The 27731-nt window shown below is 42.7% G+C and overlaps 1 protein-coding gene across 1 annotated transcript; it reads right to left on the reverse strand.

The window, feature by feature from the left end:
• Positions 1 to 27731, reverse strand: SLC26A3 (solute carrier family 26 member 3). Its single transcript, XM_034766829.1, has 21 exons — positions 27637 to 27731; positions 23965 to 24165; positions 23028 to 23167; positions 22780 to 22890; positions 22396 to 22553; positions 21024 to 21188; positions 19718 to 19870; positions 17228 to 17310; positions 15322 to 15469; positions 15075 to 15188; positions 14894 to 14971; positions 13207 to 13302; positions 11999 to 12105; positions 11308 to 11377; positions 11126 to 11218; positions 9126 to 9221; positions 7794 to 8027; positions 6694 to 6748; positions 5322 to 5467; positions 2001 to 2066; positions 1 to 784 (listed from the first exon to the last, which is right to left on the reverse strand). The coding sequence occupies exons 2-21, from the start codon at positions 24093 to 24095 to the stop codon at positions 761 to 763; spliced, it is 2268 nt and encodes a 755-aa protein (XP_034622720.1). The 5' UTR covers positions 24096 to 24165; positions 27637 to 27731; the 3' UTR covers positions 1 to 760.

A 27731-nucleotide genomic window follows, 5' to 3' on the forward strand; every position in this document is an offset into this window, starting at 1 on the left:
CTTTTGGATAACAATAAACCAGTGTGCCACCTTGTTTGTTTCTACACAGATATGTGTACACATAGAGCTATTAAAATAATTATTTAACCATTCACTATAAATGTTCTCTCTTGTCCTGTGTTTTGTTTTGTGCATTTTACATCAGTTTCAGCCAAATACAGGTATCTTCTCCTGTGTTTGTAAATTGCTGTGTATATTTGCTGCACTATATAAATATTTCACAATAACCATGTGAATCACTTTACACACATTTGGGGAATAAAATATCGGGCTGGTCAGTTTAAAGATAATTCAGTCTAGAAGGATATCTCATAGGACCCAAAAAGAACTTTAAATAAATTATGTACAAGTTGAAGATACAATGTGACAGTCAACTATTAGAATATACTATATACATTACAAGATTTCAAACGGTTATAAGAACACAGTATATACTCTTGTTACTATACTGGTTGTCTATAAACTGTTCGAATAATATACACATATATGTACAAATGGTGTTAACATTGCTTAAACCACTGTTTCTCCTTTGGAAGAAGATAAGTCAAAGTATAAAATCAGAAAAACTACATAATTTTAGCCTATGTATAAATATATGTAGTGTATAACAAGCTTGTTCCAAAACTTGAAACATAATCACATGTAATAAAGTCCCTTATACAATGTATCAGCATATCTACAACTGTCTTCGTATGCTGTACATCTGCATTCATCTTCTGTAGCTGAAAATCTGGTTGTTGGATGATGTGATTTGGGAGAATTAGAATTTTGTTTCTGTTGGCATCTGTGGAAAGAAACAAAGAAATAAATATCACTTCTGGATAAAGATGTTCTTATGTAACTATCTTTCACTAAGCTATACAGGAGGATTTTCCAATCTAAGAGCGCGCAGGGGGAGATGGGGTTTAACATTTCCAATCTCAATCATATTATCCTTCGTGGCAATTCTGCGGCCCACTATTTTGGGAATATTTCCCTCTCACTCCTTTACCGACTATCTTTCCCGATGCAATCCCTCCAATCACAATTACAGTCAGACCCCTAGCCGTCAAATCCAGCAGCTATATCTGGCATTTGGGTAAGTGAGAACAATGCTGTGCGGAAGAAGAGGTGAGGCGCTCACTAAGCACAACTCCTGACATCCTTGTTTGGGGCTCAGTCAATGAAAATTTTTAAGGGCAGGTGCAAGCTGAAATCACCTGTCCTTAGCTGAGCCTGAGTGTGGAGCTTTCAGCCAAGCAGGTTTGAGCTCCATCCCCTTCCTATACAGGCTCCAAGAATAGAACTGCTCCAGCCCCAAGTTGTAGGAATATTCAAGGGCTGTGAACGCTTGGGAGGAGTGTTATAGTGAGGAGGGAGGGGGACAGATTCAGCATTGATAAGCAGTGCTTATCACATCAGCTGACCTCTCCCCATCTCCCAATGTGGAAGTGCATCCGCCTGTTGCCAGCCCAGAAGGCCATGGATAATTTGTCCTGGCTGGGCCATAAACCTCCCACTACAGCAGTGGTTTGCCTTAAATAAAGTGCCAGCTACCAATCAGTGAAAAAGTTAAACAAACTGGATAGCTCATGGGGATGGAGCCTTTTACACTGAGGGGTCACTTTCTGAGTCTGACCGAGGTGGTCTGTGATTGGACATTATCGTCCTCCTGTTGGTGACTCATGGGAAGCAAATTGACCATCTCAGTCCCCATGGCAGTGCTGAAACCATAGCACCATAGCCAGAACTGGCACCTATGAGCTCAGTGAGCCTGAAGAGTGAGTGGGCTTGGAGTCTGAGCAACACTCAGACCCCTAGAGGTGGGTACAGGAGACAATGCTTAACACTGTGAGGCCAGTGCCTGTGCTTTCTCTTCTCTCTGTTGTGTCCCGGGAGCTGGTGAGGCAGCACCTTTCACAAGTGCTTGACTTCAGCCTAAATGTGTTTAGAAAGTGAAAGCGCTGTTGATCTTCTGTTGCTGCTGACATGCAGGGGGGAAGGGAGGGGGGCGGCCTTACCGTGTACGCCCGGTTGCGTAATTCGCCGTTTGTATTGATAATATAATGATCACTGCTTCCCATCTCCTGTAGTGAACAGAGGGACTCAGGGTTAGAAAATACCCTCTATTTACCTCTTTTTAGCTAATTTCAAAGGTAATATTGCTCTAAAGACTCAGAAAATGTAACTCTTGAGACTCTTGGCCATAGTGTTCCCTCTGTCTGTGCGGCTGGAGGGGACAGAGTCCTAGTGGCGCAGGGGTTGGTGTGGTGAAAGTGCATTCTCTGCGACACTCTTCCTGCCCCTCCTTCCAGCCTACTCTGGTGGAGCTTGCTGTGCTCCACCGCCCTGTGGAAGCAGGATTGGGATGGGGGGTGGCGCTGCTCAGTCAATGGCCTCATCTCTTGCTTGCCCTGCAGCATCCCATGCAGAAATCTAAGTGGAAATGAGGTCTTGTCTACACACACAAGTTGCACCAATTTAACTGACTCAGTTTAGAAGCTATTTAAATTGGTACCATTGCTGTGAACACCCTTCAGTTGGTTTAAGAGTGCCTCATATGGATTTAATTTGAGCTGATTCCTTACTGAATGAAGCTAAATTTATATCTGCTACTTTTAAACTGATGTAAAAGAAGCCACACATGGGGCTTGCACCAATTTAATTACATCAGTTTCTAAACCGATTTTATTAAATCAATGCGACTCTTGAGTGTAGACAAGGCCTGAGAATCCAAATCCAAGCGTCATCTCCTCCTTTGAGTCCCTCCTGCAATTGCTGCTGTAGGGCAACCATGGAGTAGGGATCTCTGCAACCCTGGAGGAGCCAAGTTGCCAGCAGGGAGGGGAGATAGGCTGGTTCTCCAAGGACTTGGAAATTCCCTTTACTGTGGCTCCAATCAGAGTGAAAGGCCACATCCCTGCCTTTATTACAGGCCTCTGAGCCCTGTCCCCTCAAGGTGATGGTTTCAGGGGAACTCCACTGCATGCAATTTCCTGGGCTTCCTGCATCCTCCATTGGGTGTCCTGGTAGGAGGGGATGACCCAGCCTCTTGAGACTATGTAAACAACTGCAGTGTGAGCAATTTAAGGTGCAGGGCCTGCTCTAGGTTTTTTGCTGCCCCAAGCAAAAAAAATTTTGGCTGCCCCCAACCCCAGCCCTGGGCTCACCCCCCCCCCCCCCCGCAACTGCACCCTCCTGCTGCCCCAGCCCTGGGTCACTGGTAACTCGCTCCCAGGGCGGGTCATTCAGCAGGAATTTTGGATGTGCACAGAACACAGACGGGATTGGTTCCCATATGGTTACAGAACTGCAGTAAAGTGGAACAATTTTCAGCTTGTGTGATTGGAGGAGATCTGGATGAATATTATAAGACTGTCCTACATAAATGAGGAAAAGCTGAGGTGCCTTTATTATTCTTTTGTTCCACTCTTTGTTTCTATGGGGAATGCACTATCACAGTCTTCCTTTTAAACAGATAAAACTAAAACTTAAAAAAAAAAGCAATGGCTGTTGAAAATAGTTCCAATCCTAATAACCACTGGGAAGCATTTCTTGCTCAATTTATTCTACTTTTTCTACAGCAAGTTACAGTGGATCAGTATATTTGATTTGGGGGAAATGAAGTAACAGCTGCCCAAACTGAGCTTGAGCACTCCTGAATTTTGAGGGTGTTCAAAACTGGAAGGCAGGTGCTAGATTCCCTTTCTGAATATTAGCTATATTGGGAGAGGAAAAGTCAATTTCTGCTTCCATGGTTCAGAAGTGGAAATCCTCCTAAGTGCCTAGTACTGTATCTAAAGCTGCCCAGGTCCAGAGCCGCCTCCTCCCTTACTTTTCATTTTAAATTCTAGTGGGATCCACATACCTCCCTTGCTAGGCTTCAGACAGAGAGGTGCACCGTCCATTTAGTCCCCCCAATTCCTTCTTTGGGGGAGAGCCGAGGGCTGGGGCAGCAGGGGGTGCCCTACCCCCATCCACTCTCTCCCACTTCCCACCCCCTGATTGCCCTCCTCAAAACCCCCAACCCCCCCGCTCCTTGTCCCCTGACTGCCCCCTCCTGGGACCCCTGCCACTAACTGCCCCCTAGGACCCCACCGCTTATCTAAGCCCCCCTGCTTCTTGTCCCCTGACTGCCCCCTCCTGAGAATGCCCTACGACCCTACCTGTCCCCTGACTGCCCCGACCCTTATTCACACTCCCACCCCATATTCACACCCCTGCCCCCACACAGACCCCTGGGGACTCCCATGCCCTATCCAACTGCTCCCTGCCCCCGACAGGACCCCCAGAACTCCTGACCCATCCAACCCCCTCTGCTACCTGCCTGCCTCGACCCCTCTCCACACCCCTGCCCCCTGACAGCCCCCCCAAAACCCCAGACCCATCTAACCCCCCCTGCTCCCTGTCCCTGACTGTCCCAACCCCTCTCCACACCCCTGCCCCCCTGACAGCCCCCCCCAGACCCATCTAACTCCCCGCTCCCTGTCCCTGACTGTCCCAACCCCTCTCCACACCCCTGCCCCCCTAACAGCCCCCCCGACCCATCCAACCCCCCCTCCCTGTCCCCTGACCAGGGCCAGCTTTAAAGAGCCCAGGAATCGGGCTGCGCTCCGGCCGCGGTTGCGGGGCTTGGGGCCGGGCCGGAGGTGCTCAGCCGGCGCTGCTGGGGCCCGAGCCAGGCCGGGGGTGCTGGGGCCAGGAGTGCTGGGGCCCGAGCCGGGCCGGTGCTGCTGGGGCCCGAGCCGGGCCGGGGCCGGGCCAGGGGTGCTGGGGCCTGAGCCAGGCCGGGTCCGGGCCGGCACTGCTGGGGCCTGAGCCGGGCTGGGTCCAGGCCGGGGGTGTTGGGGTCCGAGCTGGGCCGGAGCCACTGGGGCAGCCGGGCGCCGCTCGGCCAGGGCCGGGCCTCCCCGGAGCTCTTCTTCTCGAACCCCCCCCAGCTTACCTGCTGCTGCCTCCCGCTTGCCCCTGCTTCTTTTCACACTTCCCGCGAAGCTCTGATTCGCGGGAAGCAGGGGAGGGGGAGGAGCAGGTGGGCGGAGCGTTCAGGGGAGGGGAGGAGGGGGAAGACAGCTGCGGGGCCGGACAGCATGGTAAGGCTGCAGGGGATGGGGGGAGCCGGGAAGGGGCTTTGGCTGCCCAGCGGCGCTTGGCCGCTGCTTTTCTATCTATAAATAGCCAACCGGGGGGAAATCCCGGACATTTTTAGATTTTTAAAAATCCCCCCCGGACGGCTATTTATAGACCGAAAAGCCGGACATGTCCGGGGAAATCCGGACATATGGTAGCCCTATGTTAAGGTGTTACTCCAGAGAAGAATGAACACATAGCACAGTGGTTACCTTCATGGGTTTGAACTTTGGTGAGCAGGCGCCGTTCTTTTTTACCAAAATGTGTAAAACAGCATCGTGAATGCTGATGAAAAACATGGAGGGCTTAATCTCCTCATCAAAAAATGCACATCTTTCCAGCTTGTCCAGGAAGCCCTCTGCAGGGAAACAGAATCAAACCACAAACCAGTGACTGACAGGCCTGCAGTCATTAAGACAAAAATGAATTCTCAGCATATCCTTTGAATGAGCACACAGAATTTTCTAAGTGGGTTAGTTTGGCTGCCACAAGGCCTGATTCTCCACTGCCTTGCCCCTTTGGCATTTGCTGTGCTAAGTGGGCACCAAACAGTACATTCTCAGCTGGTAGCATTTCACATCTATCTTTTGTGCACTTTGCACAGAAGTGATGATACAAGCTGCACAGGAGAGGAGAACTGGCCCTTGTTGTTTTGTCTCCTCATTTAGGCCCCATCCTGTGGTGCCTTATGCTAACTTGTAAGGGCCAAAAAGTTTACAAGCAGTGTGTGGGGGGTGGAGGTTGGGGGTTGGAGAAACCCTACCTATGGGCTCTATGTATCCTCTGCATCATGCATAAGACCTTCACGGCAGGTCTCCGCAGCACACTGCGGATGGGGCATGGGCAGTGTGTCCATGTACAGTCTGGCTCCATATGGCTGTAATTCTGCATAGCCAGTGTCCCCTATGGCCTGCAATATTGGGACATGGTTGGTCTGTGTGGGTTCCTGAGGCTTCACTCTTAGTTTGAGTTCCCCAGCTACCTGTACAGCACATGTTTATGCAGGCTCCCTTTGCTGTCCCAGGGCTGGGCACTCACTAGCTTTCAGGGGGGAAGACAGAGAGAGCATAGACAGAGGTGATATTTTTTTATCCTTCTAAGTCTGAATATTCACAAGTGGACTGAACCTCACTCTGGTGGGGTGAGGGAAATGGAAGGATGGGGAGATCTAAGATGGAGGAAACCATGAGGGTACAAAACCCTGACAGGGGAAAAATGGACCCATGGGTATTTAGGGTGGGTGCAGATATTTTTACACATCTGGGTCCCATTTCCTCTTATCCACCCTTGGTCACACTTACATGAAAGGCTGACTTTAGCTAATAAAAGCTTTATCTCATTTCAAGTCTGTTTAGTTTGGCTTGTTGGTTTTAGTCAATTAAAGTCAGTACTGCTGATGCCTGCAAGATTCTTTTAATTTGAGTCTGACTAGATGCTTTTAAAGATTCTTTTAGTATAAAAATTTGGTTTGCCCCTTCTAATTGTGTGGGGAAAGCAGTGTGTTGCTAGAAGAGGCATAACTGATACACAGCGACGAGCAATTGGTTGCTTCAAACCAAAATTAACAGAAATGGAAGAACTTACCTTGTGCTCCCACAATATACACATCCACATCAACCCGGACGAAGTCTTTTAAAGTCTGTTAAACAGAAAGCAGGCATTCCTTAGAGACTAACTCTTTTGCCATGAACTCAACAGCAATGACAGTGATTGTCTACAGCAGGTGTACAGTACAGTTGTAAGATAGCATTTGGATTTTGAGCACAAATAAATGGATTTAGGCTGCCATTGGAGTTAGTGACAAAATTTTCATTAACTTTAATGAGTGCAGAATAGGTTCTTTAGATTGATGCTGGACTTTGAAGCCAACCTTCTTTTGTAAGATAAATTTAAAAAGTTTATAATACTATATTTTAAGAAAAGGATCAATATTAAATAATATTAAGAGCTGAAAATGAAAATCCTTGATGGAAAGACAATGCCCCAGTGTGGTAAAGCATCATTGCTCCTATTTTATAGATGAAGAAACTGAGATTTCAAGAGTTAAAGGACAGAATTTTCAAACATAAAGCTCAAACAGAACTGCAATTCCTACTAAAGTTAATGGAAGCTGTGGGTGCTCAGTTCATATGAAAATAAGGCTACTATATAGGTGCCAAAGTGACTTGTCCAAGGCAACTGTGGAAGTTGATGGCAGAAACAGGAACAGAACCAGGTGTTCTGATTCCCCGTTTTATGTTTAAAATCTGAGACCATGATTCATACCTTATTGCTGTAAAACTTCCAGAACTGTTATCTGTTCAAGAAAGGAGTGTATAGCCATTGATATAACTGACTGGAAAATTTAGATGAAAATGAACAAAAATAGTTTTTATCAAAGTTTTCCATGAAAAATCTAAACTTTTTGTCCAAAAAATGAACACACATAAGTTTTTGATGAAAACTCAACATTTTCCATGGAAACCAGACACTTTTTGTGAAAAATTTCAGGTAGTTGCAAACCCAATTTTCTGTGGAAAAAAGGTTTGGATGGAAAATTTTCAACTAGCTCCAACTACTGAGTCTTTATGCAATCTATTACTGATCTCCTATGCACATACAGGTGTACCTTTAAGAAACATAGTACATTTACATTTTTTTCTACTTGTGAGCCCTGGCTAGTTGTTTCATGAAAGGTAATTTACCTGTTTGAGGACTCTCAAGGCAGAAACATCAAAAAATGATACTGCTCTGAAATCAAGAATGAGGCTGTGGATGTCAATTCTGGGCACGGTGATGTTGGGAGGAAGTTCTGCATTCCAGTCAATTTGAAATGGTAAGTCTGCCATGTTAGTGGGCTGATCCAGCTCCTCTATTTTATTGTTGTCCAATTCTTCATCAGAATCATTCAGACCATTAACAGTGCAAATAAAGGATTTCTGTATTAAAGAGAAGAAATGGCCACAGTAAACATTACAGCCTCAGGTGTTGTCCAGCGATAAGAGCACACATTGATGTGTACACTTGAATAGTATACTGAGGCACTGGAGAGCTGAAGCCCTGATTGAATGCATCATCATTCACTACTTGTGCTTCACACTGGAAGGAATTCTACCTCCCTGTAGTTAGGAGCCATTTTGAAATTTCAGTTTTGTTCCAATTAATCAAGGATTTAGCTCATGCGCCATAGCCCCCTGAATGGTAAGACTCCTCTGACTTCAGTGGGCTTTGGGTCAGGCCCATAGAAAGTGTGAAGGATTTCTCCTCAGAGAAAACCAAGTACTAGTTGTGAGCAAACATTAACTATAGGTCAAAACTTTTTCTCCTTGGGATCTGGTTCTACAGTCTGAGGGCAAACAAAGATCGTTCTGAAGAGAAGAGAACTTTGCCTAACATTAAGGCTGCAGACCGGGGTCCAGGGTGTTTATATTAACAAGCTTATTTTTTAAGCTTGTATTTAGTTTAACAAATGATAATATGTGGGAATACGTATCCAGCCTTACATTATATTGACACGAGGGAGGGTTTCAAAGGCACAATGGGCAGTTAGGTACCCAAGCCCAGATCCTCAAAGCTATTTAGGTGCCTAATTCTGCCCTTTGAGGATTTGGGCCTCAGCTCCCACTGAAAGTCCATGAAAATGAGATGCCTAAGACCTGGTCTACACTGGGGGAGAGGGGGGGGATCGATCTAAGATACGCAACTTCAACTATGAGAATAGTGTAGCTGAAGTCGACGTATCTTAGATCGAATTAAAATTACTTACTTTGCGGGATCGATGGCCACGGCTCCCCCGTCGACTTTGCTTCCACCTCTCGCCGAGCTGGAGTTCAGCAGTCGACGGGAGAGCGATCGGGGATCGATTTATCGTGTCTACACTACATGCGATAAATCGATCCCCGATAGATCGATCACTACCCACCAATCCGGCGGGTAGTGTAGACGTACCCTTAGTCTCCCGTGTGCTTTGAAAATCTTTCCCCTAATTTATACCTCTCATCTCTGCTAGATAATAAGCTACATAATATAACACTTACAGGTGTCATTTGCAGCTCTCCTTTCTTCAGCATCTTTCTGATTTTCCTCAAAGCTTTATTGCGTTTGCGCAACACCCGCAATGGATTAAAACCAACCTGCAAAATAACATCTTGATTAACATTCCAGATTTCTTTTTACACAAACAAAAAAAAATCCCAGTATCCTCAGATCTGAGAGAGAACTTGATATTATTCTAAAAAGTGATTAGTGCTAGTAGATTTTTGGAGAGTGACCAAGTTAAAAAAAAAAAAAAAAACTCCAAACAAACCTTAAATGAATTCACTATTGTGAATTAAAATCAAGTACAGAACTGTCTTGAGAAAGATAGTTTGTTGCGTTTAAGCAAATGATATGAAACTCTGAACCAGATTCTCATCTCACTTACACTGGGGTAAATCTGAAGGTATGCTTCTGGACACAGTGGTTCCATTGTTTAAAATGGATTAACATGGTGCAACTGAGATTAGTGTTGGGAATAGGCCACATCCCGCCTGATTGAATTGGCCTTGTTAGCACTAATCCCTCACTTGGTAAGCAACTCCATCTTTTCATGTGCTGTATATTTATACCTGCCTACTGTATTTTTCACTACATGCATCTAATGAAGTGGGTTCTAGGCCATGAAAGCTTATGCCCAAATAAATTTGATAGTCTCTAAGGTGCCACAAGGACTCTTCATTGTTTTTGTATTCATGGGTTTGCTGGTATGAATAAGGGGCCTGATGCAAAGCCCACTGAAACTAATGGCAAGGTTCAAAAGGCTTGGGCTTGTGTTTACTTGGTATTGCCTCAGCGCAGGTGGTTGGATGTGACCTCTCGAGGTCCCTGCCATCTCTACATTTCTATGATTCCATGTTCAGGGTGAGCAGGCCTTGGGCTTCAGTATCTCCAGTATTCTCATAGGACTGGGATTATGTCATTGATAATGGCGTCACTGACCCTGAGGTTGTTCAAGGAATTATTCTCTCTGCAAGGCTAAATTGTCCACTCAGTTTGTCAGTTATTTATTTTAGGACTGAACTACTCATTAATAATAATAAATAAATTACCCTGTCCTCATGTATTACTTCTATCAATGTAGAGGGAAGAGGCTGACTGTTGGGAGTGAAAGGTATAAGGAAACTGGGTTGCTGTGGAGAGCTAAACAGTAATGCTGACGATGAAAGGGGGATGTCTATTGTTTTTAAACAACACAGCAGCCACCAAACATGTAATCAGTAAGATGTGGCCTATCATCCCTTATCACTTGGCTCGTGTGCTGTCACTTGCCCCCTTCTTCTGCCTGTCTTTTTAGACTATAAGATCTTTGGGGAAAAAAATGTGTCTTACTCTATATCTGGGGAGCGCCTAGAATTTCTTGGTTTTACTGCATTTTAAATAGTAATAATAATACTATCCTCTTGTGTGTCCTGTGTGATTGTGGCCTTTTTTTTTTTTCAGAGGGACTTTTAAGAAAATATATAATTACGGTAGAAGTTCAGCACAACTGTAAGATAGGCTGTCATTTTCTTTCTTACACACACACACTCAGTATTTGAAATGAACGCTGAAGGCCAGGATGCCAACCAGAGTTTAAGATGGAAGCTAGCCTAAACATTTTTGTCTATAGAGGTAATTAATGATAATAATGGTAATTGTAGTTGTGTATTTCTACTCTTTTTGGGCTCAGTTCTAGGCTAATTAAATCATAAACATGCTGAACGTGCAAGTTAATTATTAAGTTTTATTTATCTTTAATTTATTATGTAATTAGAATCATAGAATATCAGGGTTAGAAGGGACCTCCGGAGGTCATCTAGTCCAACCCCCTGCTCAAAGCAGGACGAATCCCCAACTAAATCCCCAAATGGCCCCCTCAAGGATTGAGCTCACAACCCTGAGTTTAGCAGGGCAATGCTCAAACCACTGAGCTATCCCTCCCCCCTCCCCCCTCCCCTTCAAATTCATTCATTTGAACTCAAAGTAATTCATTTAAAGTGATTGCCAAGAAAAAACTTACAGAGGTGATAAGTTTCTCCTGAAAGAAGTCAATATTAGCAAAGAATATCGGGGCCGGACAGCTGAAAATCTTCACTCCCTCTGGCTCATATATCTACACAACAAAGTAGGGGCGTTACTTACAAGTGTCTATTGCACAGAAATGCATGCAACAGATGATGTAAATAATATACAGGCTCTTACGTCTACATAATCCTTTCTGTTTTTGTAGATGTTGCTTCTTCCAACATTAGCCAAAAGAGTGCACTTTGGACTGCAAACAAATACAAATCAAGTTATTTATACATCATGCTGGAACATAATGGAATGAACAATTGCTGTTGTCTTAAAAGTCTTATCTTGCTGTTGGAAAGCTGTACTGCCTTAATGGCTGATAAAATAAAATGATCTCAGCATTATGATAATTGTACTGGTCATGTAATCAATCTAAGAGCCTTTTACTCTAAACTAAGAAAGAAAATTAACTATGAAAAGTAAATTCAAATGGGAGAAGAGTATCTATATTGACAGAGTGCTGTAGCTTATTATGGGCCAGACTGTGACCCCCGTATTCTTACTGGCAAGCATTACGCACATGAGTAATAATTAGAATAATACTTAGCTATATAAGAGCTAGGTATAATTATTATTATCTAGATTATATAGTCCCATTGAAGTGTGATTCACATGCCTTTTCTCATTAACAGGAAGCAGAACACAACATTCCCCTTGACTTATAATATTTAGTATCCAGAATTATCCCCTAGAATTGATTTTGAGTGCAAAGTTGCAGGCCACATTGAGGCCTGGAAAATTTGGTCCTCTATGTTTTAAATGAGTTTATTTTCAACATGCAGTCTTCATAGGGTTTACGTTATATTCAACATTTACTTACAACTGTGTGCGGAACACTATGGTCAGGAGTTCAAATCCTATTGAAACTCCTAGTCCAATAGCAAGCCCCAGTATTACAGTACATAGGAAAGTCACAATCCATATCATCTGTAAAAAATATACACAATTTCAGATGTTAAATTACACTAGGAAGCAAGAGTATAAACACAGATAGGGAACCAGAAACTCCGGGTCTGATCTCGACTGTGCCTATGCTCTTGGGTAAAAATCCTTCTTAGTTAACAGAACTCAGAGAGTGAGATTTACCAATCTCATGGTTGTGCTGGAAGGATAACTTAGTTAGTTAATGCTGGAAAGTCTTTTTGAAACTGAATGCTGTATAATAGATGTGAAGTGCTGATATATTAAAAAAGCATGACTTTGTATACAAAACTAGTTGAATGCGCTTCAAAATATCTGGCAAAAGGACAAGGTAGAATGTAAATCATGATATTGGGAAAGGTAATATTTGTGAATATAATCTTGTGTCGAGAGAGGAAAGTTTAGCTACTATGAATGTATTTAATTGAAAACTGGAAGTATTTAAATAATAATTATAAGAACACTTGGAATTTTTTATCACAGGCCTCAAAGTGTTTCATCATGCGGGGTAAAGATCCATATCCTCATTTTCGAGCTGGAAAACACTGAGGCCCACAGTAGCTATGTAACACAAAAAGTGAGTGGCACTGTTCGGCACCGAACCCAGATCTTCTGATTCTTAGAGGTATGCCTTGTCTACTGGCAATGCTGCCTTTCAGTCATTTATTTAGCTGTATCATTAGCAGTAATTACCAAGCTACACTGTAAGTGATGATTCATTTACATAGCTCTCATTGGCAGTAATGGGAGCTACATACATGTATTGAAGTGAAAATAAGTCCATAAATGTGTAGCCAACAGGCCACATATTTACCAATTTTTCTGTTACTTCTTTATAGAATTGATTTTGAATGGTGAGACTTTTTTAATGAAGAAGACTGATGAAATGGGTGAATGTGAAGATTAAAGAGAGAGAACTGAGCTAAAAGAGATGAGACTGAGTGAAAAAACATTTTAAAAAAATCTTGTATAAAAATAAAAAAGCAGGTCAGAGATATGTTCAATGCAGTAAAGCAAGGCAAATAAACTGAATCTTTAAGAGAATTTGCAAAATAAATGCCTGTGCAATTGGATTTTATTCTTAAGTGTAAATTGGCTGCTACTTACACAGTCATATTTGTCCTTTTTCCATAAAACACCTATTTCTTTGAACTGCATAAGCATCCCCTTTAAATTGCCGAGAGCCAAAGCTGCAAGGACTGACTGTTAAAAACACAAAAGAGAGCAAATGCCGAATGTTATAATTACAAGATTCTAGTAACAGACACAGAGCATGGGCCAGAGGACAATGGGTGCTTCCTGCTACATTGACGCTGTGGGCCAGGATGTACCATTAAGCTAGAGCACTGTATTAGATGCCTTCTGCACCTCCCCTTTAAGATAGTGGAGCATGTGCTTCTATTTGTGGCTGGCCTGCTGCACTGGCCAGTGCAGAAGAGGGTGGGGCCACAGCAGTGGTGGTGCTAGTCTTTGTGAGCAGGGAATGGTGGGTTATTGGTGGCACTGATCACACACAGCAGCACTCTCTATTCTGGCCTGGTGCAGAGGGGAGGCTCTGGGGGTGGGCTGGAAGATGGAGAGCGAGCCCTCCTTGCACTCACCCAGCAGTGGTGACTCCTGTCCCCAGGACTGGACCTGGGACCCCACTGTGGGTATTGTGACCTGGCGCACAAGTTTACAGCGCCATTCAGGTTTGGCCCAGCACTCCTCTGTCATGACGGAGAGCTGGCTGGGCCAAGTTGGACTGAATGGCATTATGACATTGCACACAGGGTCACGGTTCCATGCTGACACATGTCACAACATTTGGAACAGGGAGCCTGGCCCAGCCCTGTGGGACAGGAGCCACTACTGCCAGGGGAGAGTGGGGTAGCCCTGTGTGAAAATTTGTGTTGTAACCTTCTTTTGTCAGTTGCACAACATGCTTGAAAAGGTGCCACGTATACACCTAAAGGCTGCCGGGGAGTGGCAGGGGGCTGTTGCCCTCCATTAGCTCTGCCACTAGGTTTTTCATTGCCTCCTTTTCCTCCTTCTCCCTCCCCTATTTTCTTTAGGGCCCTCGCAAGGAGCAGTCCCTGGGCTCAGGAAAGACCAGGGCTGCATTTGAGCATGGCCCCTTATCTGGAGAAGCAAGTGGCCTGGTTAATCAGAATCTGATCTTATCTATTTGGGAGTTTGTGTGTTCATTTCTGTGATGTTTGGGTGTCCATGCTGACGTAGCGTGTCAGTCTGTACTAACTTCTCTGTAGGTTCCCTAAGGGGCTGGGGAGGAAGGGGAGGAAAGTTGCATGTCCCCATCAGTCCCATCCCTTATGAAAGATGTCCTATAGAATTTAACAGGCATAGGGTTTTGTGAAAGCTTCATAGGCTTTTGCAAAATTACTCTAAAACTCTATAGTGTTGACTGGAGAATGAGATCCATGCTATGGATTTTTGACCTTACTATAAATGTCTATATCATGGACATAATTCCCTATGTAATTATCAGAGGGCTCAAAACACCTCTAGAAGTGTTACCATTTTCTATTAAACTCTACTGACTATAGATCACTTCCTCCCCATACACGTGGGGTTCAGGGAAGGACCAGCTGACCCTTCCCATCCGTCCATGCAGGCAGGGACAAATTCACACTTGGAAAGTCCCCTCTGTGCATTGAGCTGGGGAAAACAATCAGGCCCTGACATAATCCTGCCCTGCTCCTGAAGTCAATAGCAAAATTCCTATTGACTCTAGCTGGAACAGCGTCAGGTCCTTGATGAGCAGGAATAAATCCTATGCAAAAGTAGAGAATACCTTCTGTAATGGTTCCAGGAGAAATCCAATGGCCACGATGACAATCAGGACAACGACAGCAGAGAGAAGACCAGCAACCTGTGGAAGAAAAGGATTTCACCATAAGTCTGTATCCTAGAGCACTTTGTGCAGCCAGTGCCATGTGGCATTCAGCTCTGTCAACATCTTGTATTTGCAATACCTGTGTTTTGCCTCCTGTGCTTTCCTGCACACCTGATCTTGACAGCGATGTACTTGCAGCAAATCCGCTGAATGCGCCACAAAAGATGTTACTCAGGCCAAAGGCAATTAATTCCTAACAGAATAATGAATATGAGTTTTTTTAAAGAAACAGTTCTGAAAAGATAGTTCATAAACCAAAGCATTTTTAAAGCTATGTTCATTTGCAATGTACTATGGTCATATTGATTTAAATGTTTCTTGTTTACCTGGTTGCCATTTATGGGGTAATCATACTTGACAGAATATACTTTAGCGACCGAAAAGGCTACTGCAAATCCAACAATCGCTATGGAAAAAGCATCACCCACACAACTTTGGAAAACTCTCATATCAAGTTGAACAGGAGGCTTAAATCTGTAAGAGAACCCAAAAGAGAGAACTGTGCCTTAACGGGGTGCTTAAGAAAACAGTGTGGCAAGCAAAGCATTCAATGAGCTCGGTGACAGTCCATCTCTTGTGCTATTTTAACTGTGCACTTTTCTGTAGAGGTGGGACCAAAACATAATCTTGGCTCTAAATGCCAATGAACTTCAGGGATGTTTGAATCGGGATTGGGACTTTTCAGACTGAGTCCATTCCCTACTAATCTGCAATCAGCTCAGTTTGTAATTCAATTCCCAGGCTCTCTTTACCGGAAGTCAAATCCTAAGGTGTCAAGCACCTGTAATGAGCATTATTATTTGTAAGATACACACAAGGCCCTTCCTAAGTCAAGGGCTGAATTGTTGCTGAGGCCTTGCACAGGTCCTCTGCACTGGAGTGGATTTCGCTCTATAGGAAAAAACTGCTGTGATTTGTTCTGGTTCTTTAGATAGTTAAATAAATATTTGCTAAGGAAGGTCAGTCACTAAGTTTAGATCTTTTCCTTATTTCCTGCTCCCTGGCTTTTTGGACTGGAGCTTTTGTAGTCCAAGGGCAATAAAAAGACATTCTTCAATGAGCTGGTTTTTCAGTGCCCTTAAATTGATCAGTCTGAAATCTGAGGGTCGGAGCCTGTTGAGCAGAAGTAGCTGTTCCTCTGCTGACTTCATCCACTGACGCACCAGTGACTGTGAGCACTGTCCTGCAGGGGCAGTCAGTAACATTTCTGTCATCAGCAAAGGTTGCAGCAGTGTATTGTCATGTTATGTTTCTTTCTCGTGACACACTTCTGTGCTTATATTCTAAATGTAGGTATTTATGCCCTACTTGTCATGGGGGATTTAGAGATGTTATAGTAATCTAAGCAAACTGAGTCGTAATAATGTAATGAATGCTGTATGTGACCTGGTCAGTGGGGTGAAGTTATTAGATATTGAGTTACAAGACTTTTTTACATGAATGTATTGTTCTAGTTTAATAAGGGGTTGTGGGAAAAGCAAGCAGGAAAGCAACACAATAATTACAGATAGGCAACCTCTCAAGAAACACATTAGACAATACAGGACATTGATCTACTTCTAGGCTGTTTTGCCAGGCTGAAAACTAATAAATCAAAGGGTTATTTATAAATAGGTAACAAACTTTCTTTGGAGAGCAAGAGGGAGCTCAATTGTCAGGAACTATTGAGGGGGACCGGCTTGCTTTAAGCAGATTATTTGGCTACTGGATACTACTGTTATTGCTGCTGGAAGGAACAGAACTCCAGGCACTGAAGACAGGTTAGGTCCATTGAGATAATCATAGTTGATCACAGGGGACTGCAGCTCAAGGACTGGTCTGAGTATGAGAATTGCACGATTCCACTCTGAGATAGCTGACGGAATGACCTGAGTCAGGGTATGCTCAGAGACCAGGATGGGGCAGAAGAGTAATTAGTCCGGTAACTCTGACACCCCTTTTCCTAGTATTCAACTGGTCATTTCACACAACAAGGAATGAATTAATTAATTCTCAGTTTCTTGGAAGAAAAAATGCTTTTCATTACTGAATAGCTCTTATCTATTGAAAATTAGTCTGTTGAAAGCTGTGATATTGTTGAATGCAAAAAGTTTACTTAACTGCTCAGAAGAAGTAAGTTTTATTAATGCAGAGTATTTAATTAGAAGGCAGAGATGGGTGAATTCTGTGGCTAAGAACTTGTTTAGAAAGCATATGGTGCTCCACCGGAAAGTTTCAGAATTATACTCTTACCCTTTTTCTAGTTGTCCAATGACATCAACTTGAAACCTCTCTTTGAAATTACAGGCATAGGATACACCTGTTGCTATGACTGTCTGTAAGGTAGCAAAATTATCTACATTAGGAATTTGCAAATAAGACCACAAAAAAGTCACTATTTCAAACTATCCTTTCGCTTCTTCCTAGCAAACATTGCCTCTTTGATGTGCTTTCTAATGTCCTTACTAGTGGTAGATTAGGCCTCCAAAACTAGACATTTTCCTGCTATTCAGAGCCGAGGTGTAGCCAGCACGGGACATTTGGGTGGGCCTCGACTTTGGGTGGGTGGGCAATGATGGGGGAAGGGGTAGGAGGGATCAGGGAGGCAGGAGGGATTGGGGGGGCCCGCCTCCCCTCTATCTCTTCAGCCGGCATTGGGGGAGCGATAGACACTCTGGCCAGGGGTTCCTCGGGTCCCCCTGCATGCACCCAACTCTGGGAGGAGACACTGCTCTCCAGTGCACACGGCTTCTGGCACCCATCTCTGTCCCACCGCCACATGCCGGGTCCAGCTCTCCAAGGCAGCAGGCCTGTCTTTTTTGAGGATCTCCTCTGCCACCGACACCAGGTCACCCGCTCGCCCACCCTCCTCGTCTGGTGCTCCCTCCCCTTCAGGTTGGGCAGGGGGCACCCAGTGTGCAGCATCCTCCAGGTCTGGGCAGGGCTAGTGCTGGGGCCAGACCAGAGCCGGAGTTGGGGGGGTGGGCCTGGATGCTAAGTGGGTAGGCCATGGCCCACCCAGGCCCACTCATGGCTACGCTCCTGATTCAGAGGTAAATTTTAGGTGTTACAGGTGTGTCTGTGTTCGTAACCCACCCTGAGATTCCAGCAAACTTTTTCATTAGTGGTGGAATACATCCTTACAAAATGGACATTTTCTGCTCTCCTTGAGTAAAAAAAAGTACTACAATAGTCTATAGTACAACAGCAGTGTTTCTCAACCCTTTCCGGTTGGGGACCCCTTATTCAGCGTTTTGTGACCCCATTACTCTTGCTTTTATAGTAAATGTAAACACTGTAGCCATGATACGGGCTATATACTTTATTTGTGTGTGTGTGTTTTAAGAAGCCGACAGAGAATAATGGACCTTGAAGAATATAGGAGACGGGGAGTGAGACAGTGGGAGAGGGTCAACTGCATGGACATGAAAGGGGCAGAGCTACTGCACATAATAGATCAAAGGGTTATAAATAGTTTGATCTCAAAAACACTGAAAGTTTTGGCCACCCCAAAGTTATTCTGGAAATCTGATTTATTGATTGCTTTAGATTGTAATAACATTTTCAAGCCTCATGACCCCCCTGCCAGTTGTGACCCACCAGTTGAGAAATACTGCTCTGCAGTTGTCATAGCTATAAAGGGAAGGGTAACAGCCCTCCTGTGTACAATACTATAAAATCTCTCCTGGCCAGAGACACCAAAATCCTTTTACCTGTAAAGGGTTAAGAAGCTCAGGTAATCTGGCTGACCACTGACCCAAAGGACCAATAAGGGGACAAGATACTTTCAAATCTTGGTGGGGGGAAGGCTTTTGTTTGTGCTCTTTGTTTTGGGGGTTGTTCGCTCTTGGGACTGAAAGGGACCAGACATCAATCCATGCTCTCCAAATCTTTCTGAACAAGTCTCTCATATTTCAAACTTGTATCAGCCAGGCAAGGTGTATTAGTTTTATCTTTGTTTTCTCAACTTGTAAATGTTCCTTTTGATAGAGGGTTTACCTCTGTTTGCTGTAACTTTGAACCTAAGGCTAGAGGGGGTTCCTTTGGGCTCTTTGAATCTGATTACCCTGTAAAGTTATCTTCCATCCTGATTTTACAGAGATGATTTTTACCTTTCTTTCTTTAATTAAAAGCCTTCTTTTTAAGAACCTGATTGATTTTTCCTTGTTTTAAGATCCAAGGGTTTGGATCGGTGTTCACCAGGAAATTGGTGGAGAAGTCTCTCAAGGCTACCCAGGGAAGGGTTATAGTACTTGGGAGGGAGATATTCTGGGGCGGGAGGTAGACAGAGTTTCCCAAATAACTCATAAATAATTTGTGTGGTGGCAGCAAAACCAGATCTAAGCTGGTAGTTAAGCTTAGAGGTTCTCATGCAGGTCTCCACATCTGTACCCTAGAGTTCAGAGTGGGGAAGGAACCTTGACAGCCGTAGAGTTCCAGTAGAGTGCTGTAGTGCTTGGTTTTAAGGGGAGTGTCTGATTTTACAGATAAATCAGACATAAAACATTTCATGAATAATACTTTTCTCTCTAAAGATATGTTAAATTATAAAACAGTGAAAGAAATGTAAAGCACATAATGATATCTCTGTCAGGATATAACCCACAATGGTTTTTGTCAAAGACAGAAAGAAGACAGTAGTTGAGAAAAATACTATAGTACGTAGAAACAGGTTTAAAACCCTGCTTTGTGTGGAACTATTGTCACTATACACTTGAAATAAGGAAGTGGAATAATCCTTACCACAAAGAGTTCAATTGGGATGGGCACTGGTAGTTTGGCTTTGTATCGCTCATTAATTTCTTTCACCACAAACACAATGACCAAGATAATGAGTGCTGTGACAAGATCTGCAATGTTTGTCTTCGTGATCTGCCCACCAATCTTTCCCAGAGTCTACAGAATTAAAAAGAGAGAGAGTGCTTTTAAATAGGCTTCCTTCGCTTGATGCAGTGGGCATCACCTTTTAAAAAAAATAAAAATATTTGTATTTCTTTAATTATTATTTTAGTCAGGATTTAGTTCTGGTAGAATGGTTTGGACTGAGACTCCTGGCGAGTAAAGAATGGTATTTATCCACAGATAGACAACAGCAATGCTAACTTCTCCACAATGACCCTCAAACCTGACTTCCTGATCTCATCTCTAGGGGTAAGATGGTACATCTGTTTCCATGCTCTCCACTTAGCTTATCTGCTGAGACTGCTACCAGCAGGTGTAAGGAGTTGTGATACACATGCTTGCCAGCCAGGAACTGGACTGAGAACAACAAACAGCTTATTACATTTAGGACACCAGACAGCCATCTGGTGATAATAACTGTTGGCCACCACAAACCTGACCCAGAGTGATAATGATAACATACAGGTGAAGGGCTCTGTTTCCCAGATCCCAGGAAGTCAGAAATTTTGGGGAAAAAATAACTGAACACATAAATAAATCTTCAGCAAGTCAGTTCTTTCTTTCTTTGTTTCTTTTGATTTTTAATCATGCAACCAGACCCCTGGGAGCTAAACCCAAATGAAAGACATCTACAATATTGCATTTATTTATATTCCAGTCCAATAAGAATTAGTAGATATAAGAAAATGCCCGAGACAAAGCTACATGGACTCTGAAGGACATGCTAACATATTGTAGAAAAGGTCATATAATTAGCCTATTTGTGCACCCAACACAATATCTAAATATCATTATTTTGTGCCAATAACACATCTTTTTGCAAATTGCTTCTTTTTTTTTTTACTCTGAAGATTCGGTTGGTGTAACTACTTGGTGATCTAGAGTCTGATGTACTCTACTTGTCTATGTAACCCACACACCTTCTGGGTGTGGGGCTCTGTTCCATCTAGTGGCACTGAGACCACTTAGAGAGAGAGCGAGAGATTAATGACATTGCTTTACAGCCCTAGCTAAAGACAAGTGGCTTTTAGCTCATGCAGTAGAGACTCATGCATTTAGCTCCAGAGGTCCCAGGTTCGATCCCGCCTGCCGACGACCGGGGTCTGTCAGTATTACATCATGTTGTTAGCAACTGAGGAATACTTACACAGAAAATTGAAAGTGGTTCCTTACATCCAGTAACCGGTAGCTGGAGTATGAATTTCAGCTGAGACACCACAACATGGATAGCTGCAGCAGTAGTGAAACCACTGATTAATGACTGAGATAGATAAATAATTACGAATCCAACCTGTAGTGCTCCCAAAAGCAACTGTAACACAAAACAACCAATCATTTGTTAGATGTAGTTAGAAGAGAAGCACAGTATTGTTGACCCCAAACATTCAAAAATCATGATTGGGATTGGTTTATGAAGTGTGAGATTTTTTTTTAAATAATACATTTTTTTTTTAAATTTTGCATTCTGGATTCTGAGCCTTTAGGGTTCCCTTGGTTCATGTTTCCAAGCTTTTCTCTGCAAACCAAGAGGATTAGGAACTTACTTTTAAAAAAAAATGAAAGCTGAGATTGTCACCTAATCTCATGACTCCAAGATCTGGGGCTTTAAGAAACACCCAAATATTGTGAGACTTGCATGACAATGGGCAACACTGGAAGCATAAGTAACAGTCATTCCTACAGAAATCCTAAACCTCTGAGTTTTACTTTTGATCCAAAGTAAGGGTATAGCTACACAGCAAAGAAAAGCCTGTGGCTGGCCTGAGCCAGCTGATTCAGACGTGCGGGGCTGTTTCATCGCTTTGTAGAATTCTGGGCTCAGGCTGCAGCCCCAGCTCTGGGACCTTCCCACCTCATGCCAAGTCAGCGGGCATGGGCCAGCCGTGTGGGTTTTCTTTGTTCTGTAGACATATCCTAAATGTCCTTGCTGTTAAAATTTTCAGTGTATCCATATTTCTTACACATTATAAATCTTTCATGATGTGGAAACATATATATGCATTCACTACACAGGAATGTGTTCTACAGTATTATTTCCAGAACAAAATGGAACTAAATATATTTGTCTTCCTCTTTGACTTCGTCCTTATACTGTATTACTGTTATATGGAGCTTCCTTCAATATGACTGTTTACCTCACCAATATAATGGCTCCATTCTGTTCTCAGACCTATGGATATGTATCACTGCCCCTCTAGGAAAAATCTGGTTAATGATTTTGCAATAAGTGGGGCATTCTGTGCGTGGATAGCCTGTGGGATTGGGCCCATGCACAATAATTGTTTTTAACAGAAATGTAGCAGCATATGAAAGGTAGGGCCATCCTTAATGCCCTTGTCAATAGCCTGCAAGTCAATATCTGTAGAAGCTTCCAAATAGCTCACCCAAATGGCTCCTGGTCAATGGGACAAATTCATCCAGTTGGGAGGATGATGGTGGTGATGGTTTAATTTATAGTCCCTTGGGACTGGCAGCACGGAGGAAGGATAGATAGATAGATATCATTATGAGGTACCAACCTGAAAAATTCCAGCAAGGAGTGATACAGTTGCTGCCACCTGTATCTTCTCGTCATCTAGTGCCGTAGAAGTCGTTAAAGTGCTGTTTCCAACACTCTCCTCATCGACTAACTTCATAACTACTTCTCCCACCATTATGCTCAGAACAGGGAACGGACCTAATTCACACAAAGTAATGCATTAAAGCTGGACGGGTAAAATATAAGTTTCCATCAACCACAATTTTATTTCATGTTTGAAAAAAGTTACAAAGCTTTCCCAACTGGAACGGTGTGTAATAAGTTACGTCTGGGGATTTTCATTTCTTTATTTTCCACATGAGTTACTAAAACGTAAGCTATGAAAGAGAGCAGAGTAAATACTGTGCAATATGACTTAACTTACCAACAGAGATATGTCTGGAAGTGCCAAAGAAAAAATAGCCTATGACCGGGAAAAAGGCTGCATAAAGTCCATACCCCGGGCGAACATACACTAGTAAAGCAAATGCTAGACCTGTAATAATAGAAAACACAGGGAAAGTTAAGCACATATTAGAGGTGGAAGTCTACAGGATCTCTCGACATGGACTTACATGGTATTTTGATCTTAGAAAGAACAAAAACAAAGCGAAAGCATTTCCCAAAGATTACCTTGCAGGACAGCCACCAGCCCAGTGCTGAGCCCAGAGACAAAGTCACTCAGGAGCCATTCCTTGACACGATATGCCGGCAACCAGGAAGTTATAGGTAACAAACCAGTGGCAATATTCTTGGCCTTTTGTGGGGAACATCTGAAAATATGTGACAAACCACAGTTCAGTCAGCTAACATCTTTGAGTCAGTCAATAGTGAAACCTAATCTTGATATATAAAACTAAAGGATAAGAATTTAGATTTCAGCCTGTCAGAGGTATCCAGCATGGAACAACCTGCCTGGGCCATAGCCCCACTGTTTCAGGAATATTTTTAAGCAAAAGAGTGACACATTCCTCCATGGTGGGACTCCATTAACAAGAGTTACACTAGGGGTCATCTGAGTTGAATGGATGGAGTTACCTCAGTGATTAACTGAATTGAATGGAGTTAAGGGATGAATTTGTCCCTCAGTGTTGAGAGTTAATGTCTGTTTTCTTCAGAATGGGAGAGGTGGATGTTGAAGAAACCAACAGCAAAAGCTGGGTGAAAGTCTTTATGAGACTAGCTGGAAGGAAGATTGTAAGACTCATAGACTCATAGACTTTAAGGTCAGAAGGGACCATTATGATCTTCTAGTCTGACCTCCTGTACAACGCAGGCCACAGAATCTTACTCACCCACTCCTGTAACAAACCCCTGATCTATGTCTGAGCTGTTGAAGTACTCAACTTATGGTTTAAAGACTTCAAGTGCAGAGAATCCTCCAGCAAGTGACCCGTGCCCCACACTGCAGAGGAAGGCGAGAACCCCCCCAGGGCCTCTGCCAATCTGCCCTGGAGGAAAAATCCTTCCCGACCCCAAATATGACGATGTAGTTCAGAATATTTGAGAGTTAGGAGGTAGCTCAGGGGATCTATTTCTAACATCAATATTTACAAAAAATGTTTCTTACCTAAAACATACCCTCAGATGATCCAAAAAGGTTTTATGGTATCTGTGCACTTTCTTATGTTCTTCACCAAATGAGTTCTCTGAGTATACCGGTCTGGCCACAACATACTGGTTGCCTACAGGTTCAACCATTTTTCCTGAAGTGCTGGGTTAGGATGGAAGATTCTTATGTATAGCTCTTTGACACTAGTCACGTAAAAACCTGAAAATAAATAACAGAATGTGCCTCTTAAACAACTCAGGAGGAGCATTATGAAGTGCACAGATGAGTGGATTCCAAACTGAGCATTACTACCTTTGAAGATCAAAAGAAACAGGATTAAGAAAAATAAATTTTGTTTTGTCAGAGTGACCTTCTTCCCTCCCCCTCACATTGCTAGGGAGCACTTCACTAGGGAAAGAAAGCTATTGTTCCAAAAGAGACAGAATGTTGAGATTGGGTCAGGGTTAGCTTATCTCCTAGTCAAGTGTTTACCAATAAAATCTACCTCAGTCAAGGGAAACTGATTGTTTTTAATACAATTTCCTGTTGTTACACTGAGCGTGAGGAACACTATGGGCTGCCAGGAAGTTTGGGAGCTCACTGAATCTGACCTAGCAACCTAAGGAGTAAAGATGTGTCCAAGCCTTTGGACTTTGTGAAAGCTTGGAACTGGAGTCAAACTTTTTGGCCTGGCTCCATAGAGACTAATGAATGGCTGTATGCAATAATAAGGATAACTTCCTAGATTATTTACTTTTAAGTAGATGTTTCCTTTACAGCTTCTTGCATGCTTCTTCCCCAGGCACCTGCACAAGTCTTCATCACAGTCATCCCCTCAGTGTTTTTTTCTATCCTGTTCCTCATGCATACTAACATTTTATTTGTCTGCACTGAGCAGAAGTTTTTACTGAGCTGTCCACTATAATCCCTGGTCTTTCTCCTCAGTGGCTATAGGGAATTTAGAATGCAGCATTGTGAATGAGTAGATTATTATCATTCTTCCTAGTGGGCATTACCTCAATCTTTTCAACAATTAATTTAATCTGCCATTGGGCTGCCCATTCACCGAACTTGGGTAGGCTCCTCTGAAATTCTTCAAAGTCTTCCTAGTTCTGATTAGCCTAAATAATTTTGTGTTGTCTGAAAAATGTTTCCACCTCACTGTTCATCACCTGTTCCAATCATTAGTAAATCTATTAGACAGCATCAGTCCTAGAACAGAACCTTGGAGCACCAGCTGTATAATCTTTCACCATCTTAAAAACAGACTGTTTATTCCTACAACTTGGTTTTCTGTCTCTGAGCACAGAAGTTTCCAAACTGTGTTGTGTGGATCATGGTGGTCAGAGGAAAGGTGGCTGGCCACTTAGTGCTAGTTCCCCCTTGTTTCCAACTACTGAACTGCATTACAATACATTAAATAAATATCTAACATTTTGCTTCCATGTATGCAATTGTTGAAGTTGTCAGAGGTATGTTATATATTTGCAAATGGGAAGAAGTGGTCATGATTGTGACTGAGAGGACAGGTGCTTAGTCATGAAACAATCTCTGCATCAAAATCTGGTTCCCACCATGAAAAAGTTTGAAAAGTTTGGTTAGCCCCTTTCTCATCCATGACAGAACTCTACATGTTACCCCATGACTATTTAGTTTCTTAATAGCCTCTTGAGGGAGACTTTGTCAATGGCTATTTGAAAGTCCAAATAAATTATGTCAACTGATTCTCCTAAAACCACTCTTTTGTTAATATACTGTTTTTCGCCTTTGGCAATGGCTTGAGAAAGTATTTTCATAGATGATATAACAACTTTTTGCTACAAAAAAATCAGATCTAAAAGGTTCTCCAAAATTTGAAACTAAGCCATTGCACACTCCACCAGACAAAAATAGTTAAAACCTAGGTCCAGCCGTAGCTGGTTTATTCTTCCAGATCCTGTCCCAAATTCCACTGAAGTCAACAGGAGTCTTTCCATTGACTTCAATGCCTATCTATCTTTAGTTTTATACTTCTGCCCATCACCGTAGTATCTGAGCAGTTGGATCAGAGCCCCAGACCTGAGGCTGATGGTGTTTAAATAGATGTGGTGTTTTATTTTATTCTTTCTTCATTGATCCTTAATCTGCATGTCCTAGACATGTTTCCAGATCAGAATTTCCCTCATCAGAGATTTTCGCATTGTTATATTTCCTAATATATGAGAATCTGCATATGAACCTTTTAAGCTTCATGTTGCAAGGTCTAATGCTATTGGAATTCCTTCTTCAATAGTTCTGTGCTTTGTATGTCACACCTGATGCACTATATTAATTCTTTGAAACACTCACAGAAAATAAATATTAAAACATTGGCTGTACTTATACATCTCTCAGACATTTTCCCCTGATGCTGCAGCATTTATGAATTCCTTAGTCAGCACTTTGGTTTTATTGCCCTTCTTTTATCTTCCAGAGTGCTAAATTAATTTACTGAGCTCAGAGTACATTGAGTATGTTTCTTCAGGACTCTCCTGTACTCTGTTCCACTTCACTATTCCAGTTGACTCTTTACAATAGCACAGTTGTTTTCTTAAAGTTTGTCTTGTTCAAGATAAGAGGCTCTCCCTTATAGAAACCCAAATATGTTAAGCCGCATTCTTATTAGATTTTGAACAGTGTCCCTTAGGTTTTCAACTACATTTCCGGTGCCTTAAAATTCTTCCATCTTGAAGGGGATTTCTTGCTCCTCAAGGTGCATGTCACTGAATAACACTGAGTTCTACGTGACTACATCTGTGCTTCCTTCCACTGTATGTTGTATCAGGAATCTATCCAGTACCCCACACAGTACTGTCCTTCTACTGCTTCTTCTGATTTTATCCCTGTGTATGTTCAAGAAGATAAAATCCCAGAACCACTTGCATTTTGCTTAGGAATTAACTATCTTAAGCTTCATTTTCCAACCCTCTTTATCATTAATTACTTTAAATATTTGAAAGAAAATGTAATGCTGGATAGTCCTGGAGACTGATGTCCTCTACATAGCCACAGAAAATATGCAGCACCAAGAAGTAGCTTAATGTCAGTTTCCTAAACTGCCTTGACAAAGTGTTTCTGCCTTTTAATCTTCCCACTAAGACTGCCCTCTAGTTCCAATTCTGTTAGTGGCTTTTGTAATGTGGAGGCCTGGGAACTAGACTGAGATTACACCAGTCACAGAACAGCCATCAAATGATAACAACTTTCACTCATTATTAGCCAAGGTTGGATTTGAACTGACAACCTAGAGATAATAGTCTATTCTACATAGGTTCTTGTATTGATCACATCACTCTGGTGTCTGAACACTTTCTAACGGTGCATTAAGCAATATGGCTAACATCTGTCACCTATACAAGACTCTATCCCACTACTAATCCCCTAAAATATCTATGAAGTCTTTGATAAAGCACATCTTATTGTATGCATGCTGTTATTTGAAACTGTTAAATACATAGCTGTTTGAAGTTTCTGTAGGATTTTTCCCCTCACGGTATTACAAATATAATACAAATATATATAGTCAAAAACCACCAACAAATAAACAAATTCTGTAAAGAAGGCTTTTATCTTTCTCAAGAAATTATATAACATAAAACATTTTGTTTATATGTCATGCTCTTAGAACTAATTTATGCATCATGCACACACATTGGTAGTTCTGAATCCTACCTGATGTGTTTTCTATGAAGCCCTTTGGAAGAAGATATCCAAGAAATTCAAGGCAGAAAGTTTCTCTGAGTCAGTGCAAGCAGCTACTGCTGTTC

The sequence above is a fragment of the Trachemys scripta genome, chromosome 1 (assembly GCF_013100865.1).
Source record: "Trachemys scripta elegans isolate TJP31775 chromosome 1, CAS_Tse_1.0, whole genome shotgun sequence".
NCBI lineage: Eukaryota > Metazoa > Chordata > Testudines > Emydidae > Trachemys > Trachemys scripta.

Excerpts from the sequence above, each read along its gene's own strand:
- SLC26A3 (XM_034766829.1), bottom strand. The coding sequence starts at position 24,095 with ATGGTTGAACCTGTAGGCAACCAGTATGTTGTGGCCAGACCGGTATAC. Across the intron at positions 19,871-21,023 it reads AACCACTTTCAATTTTCTGT|ACTCTGGGAAAGATTGGTGG; the intron begins GTAAGTATTCCT and ends TTAATTCTGTAG. Across the intron at positions 5,468-6,693 it reads GTATATTGTGGGAGCACAAG|AGGGCTTCCTGGACAAGCTG; the intron begins GTAAGTTCTTCC and ends GTTTCCCTGCAG.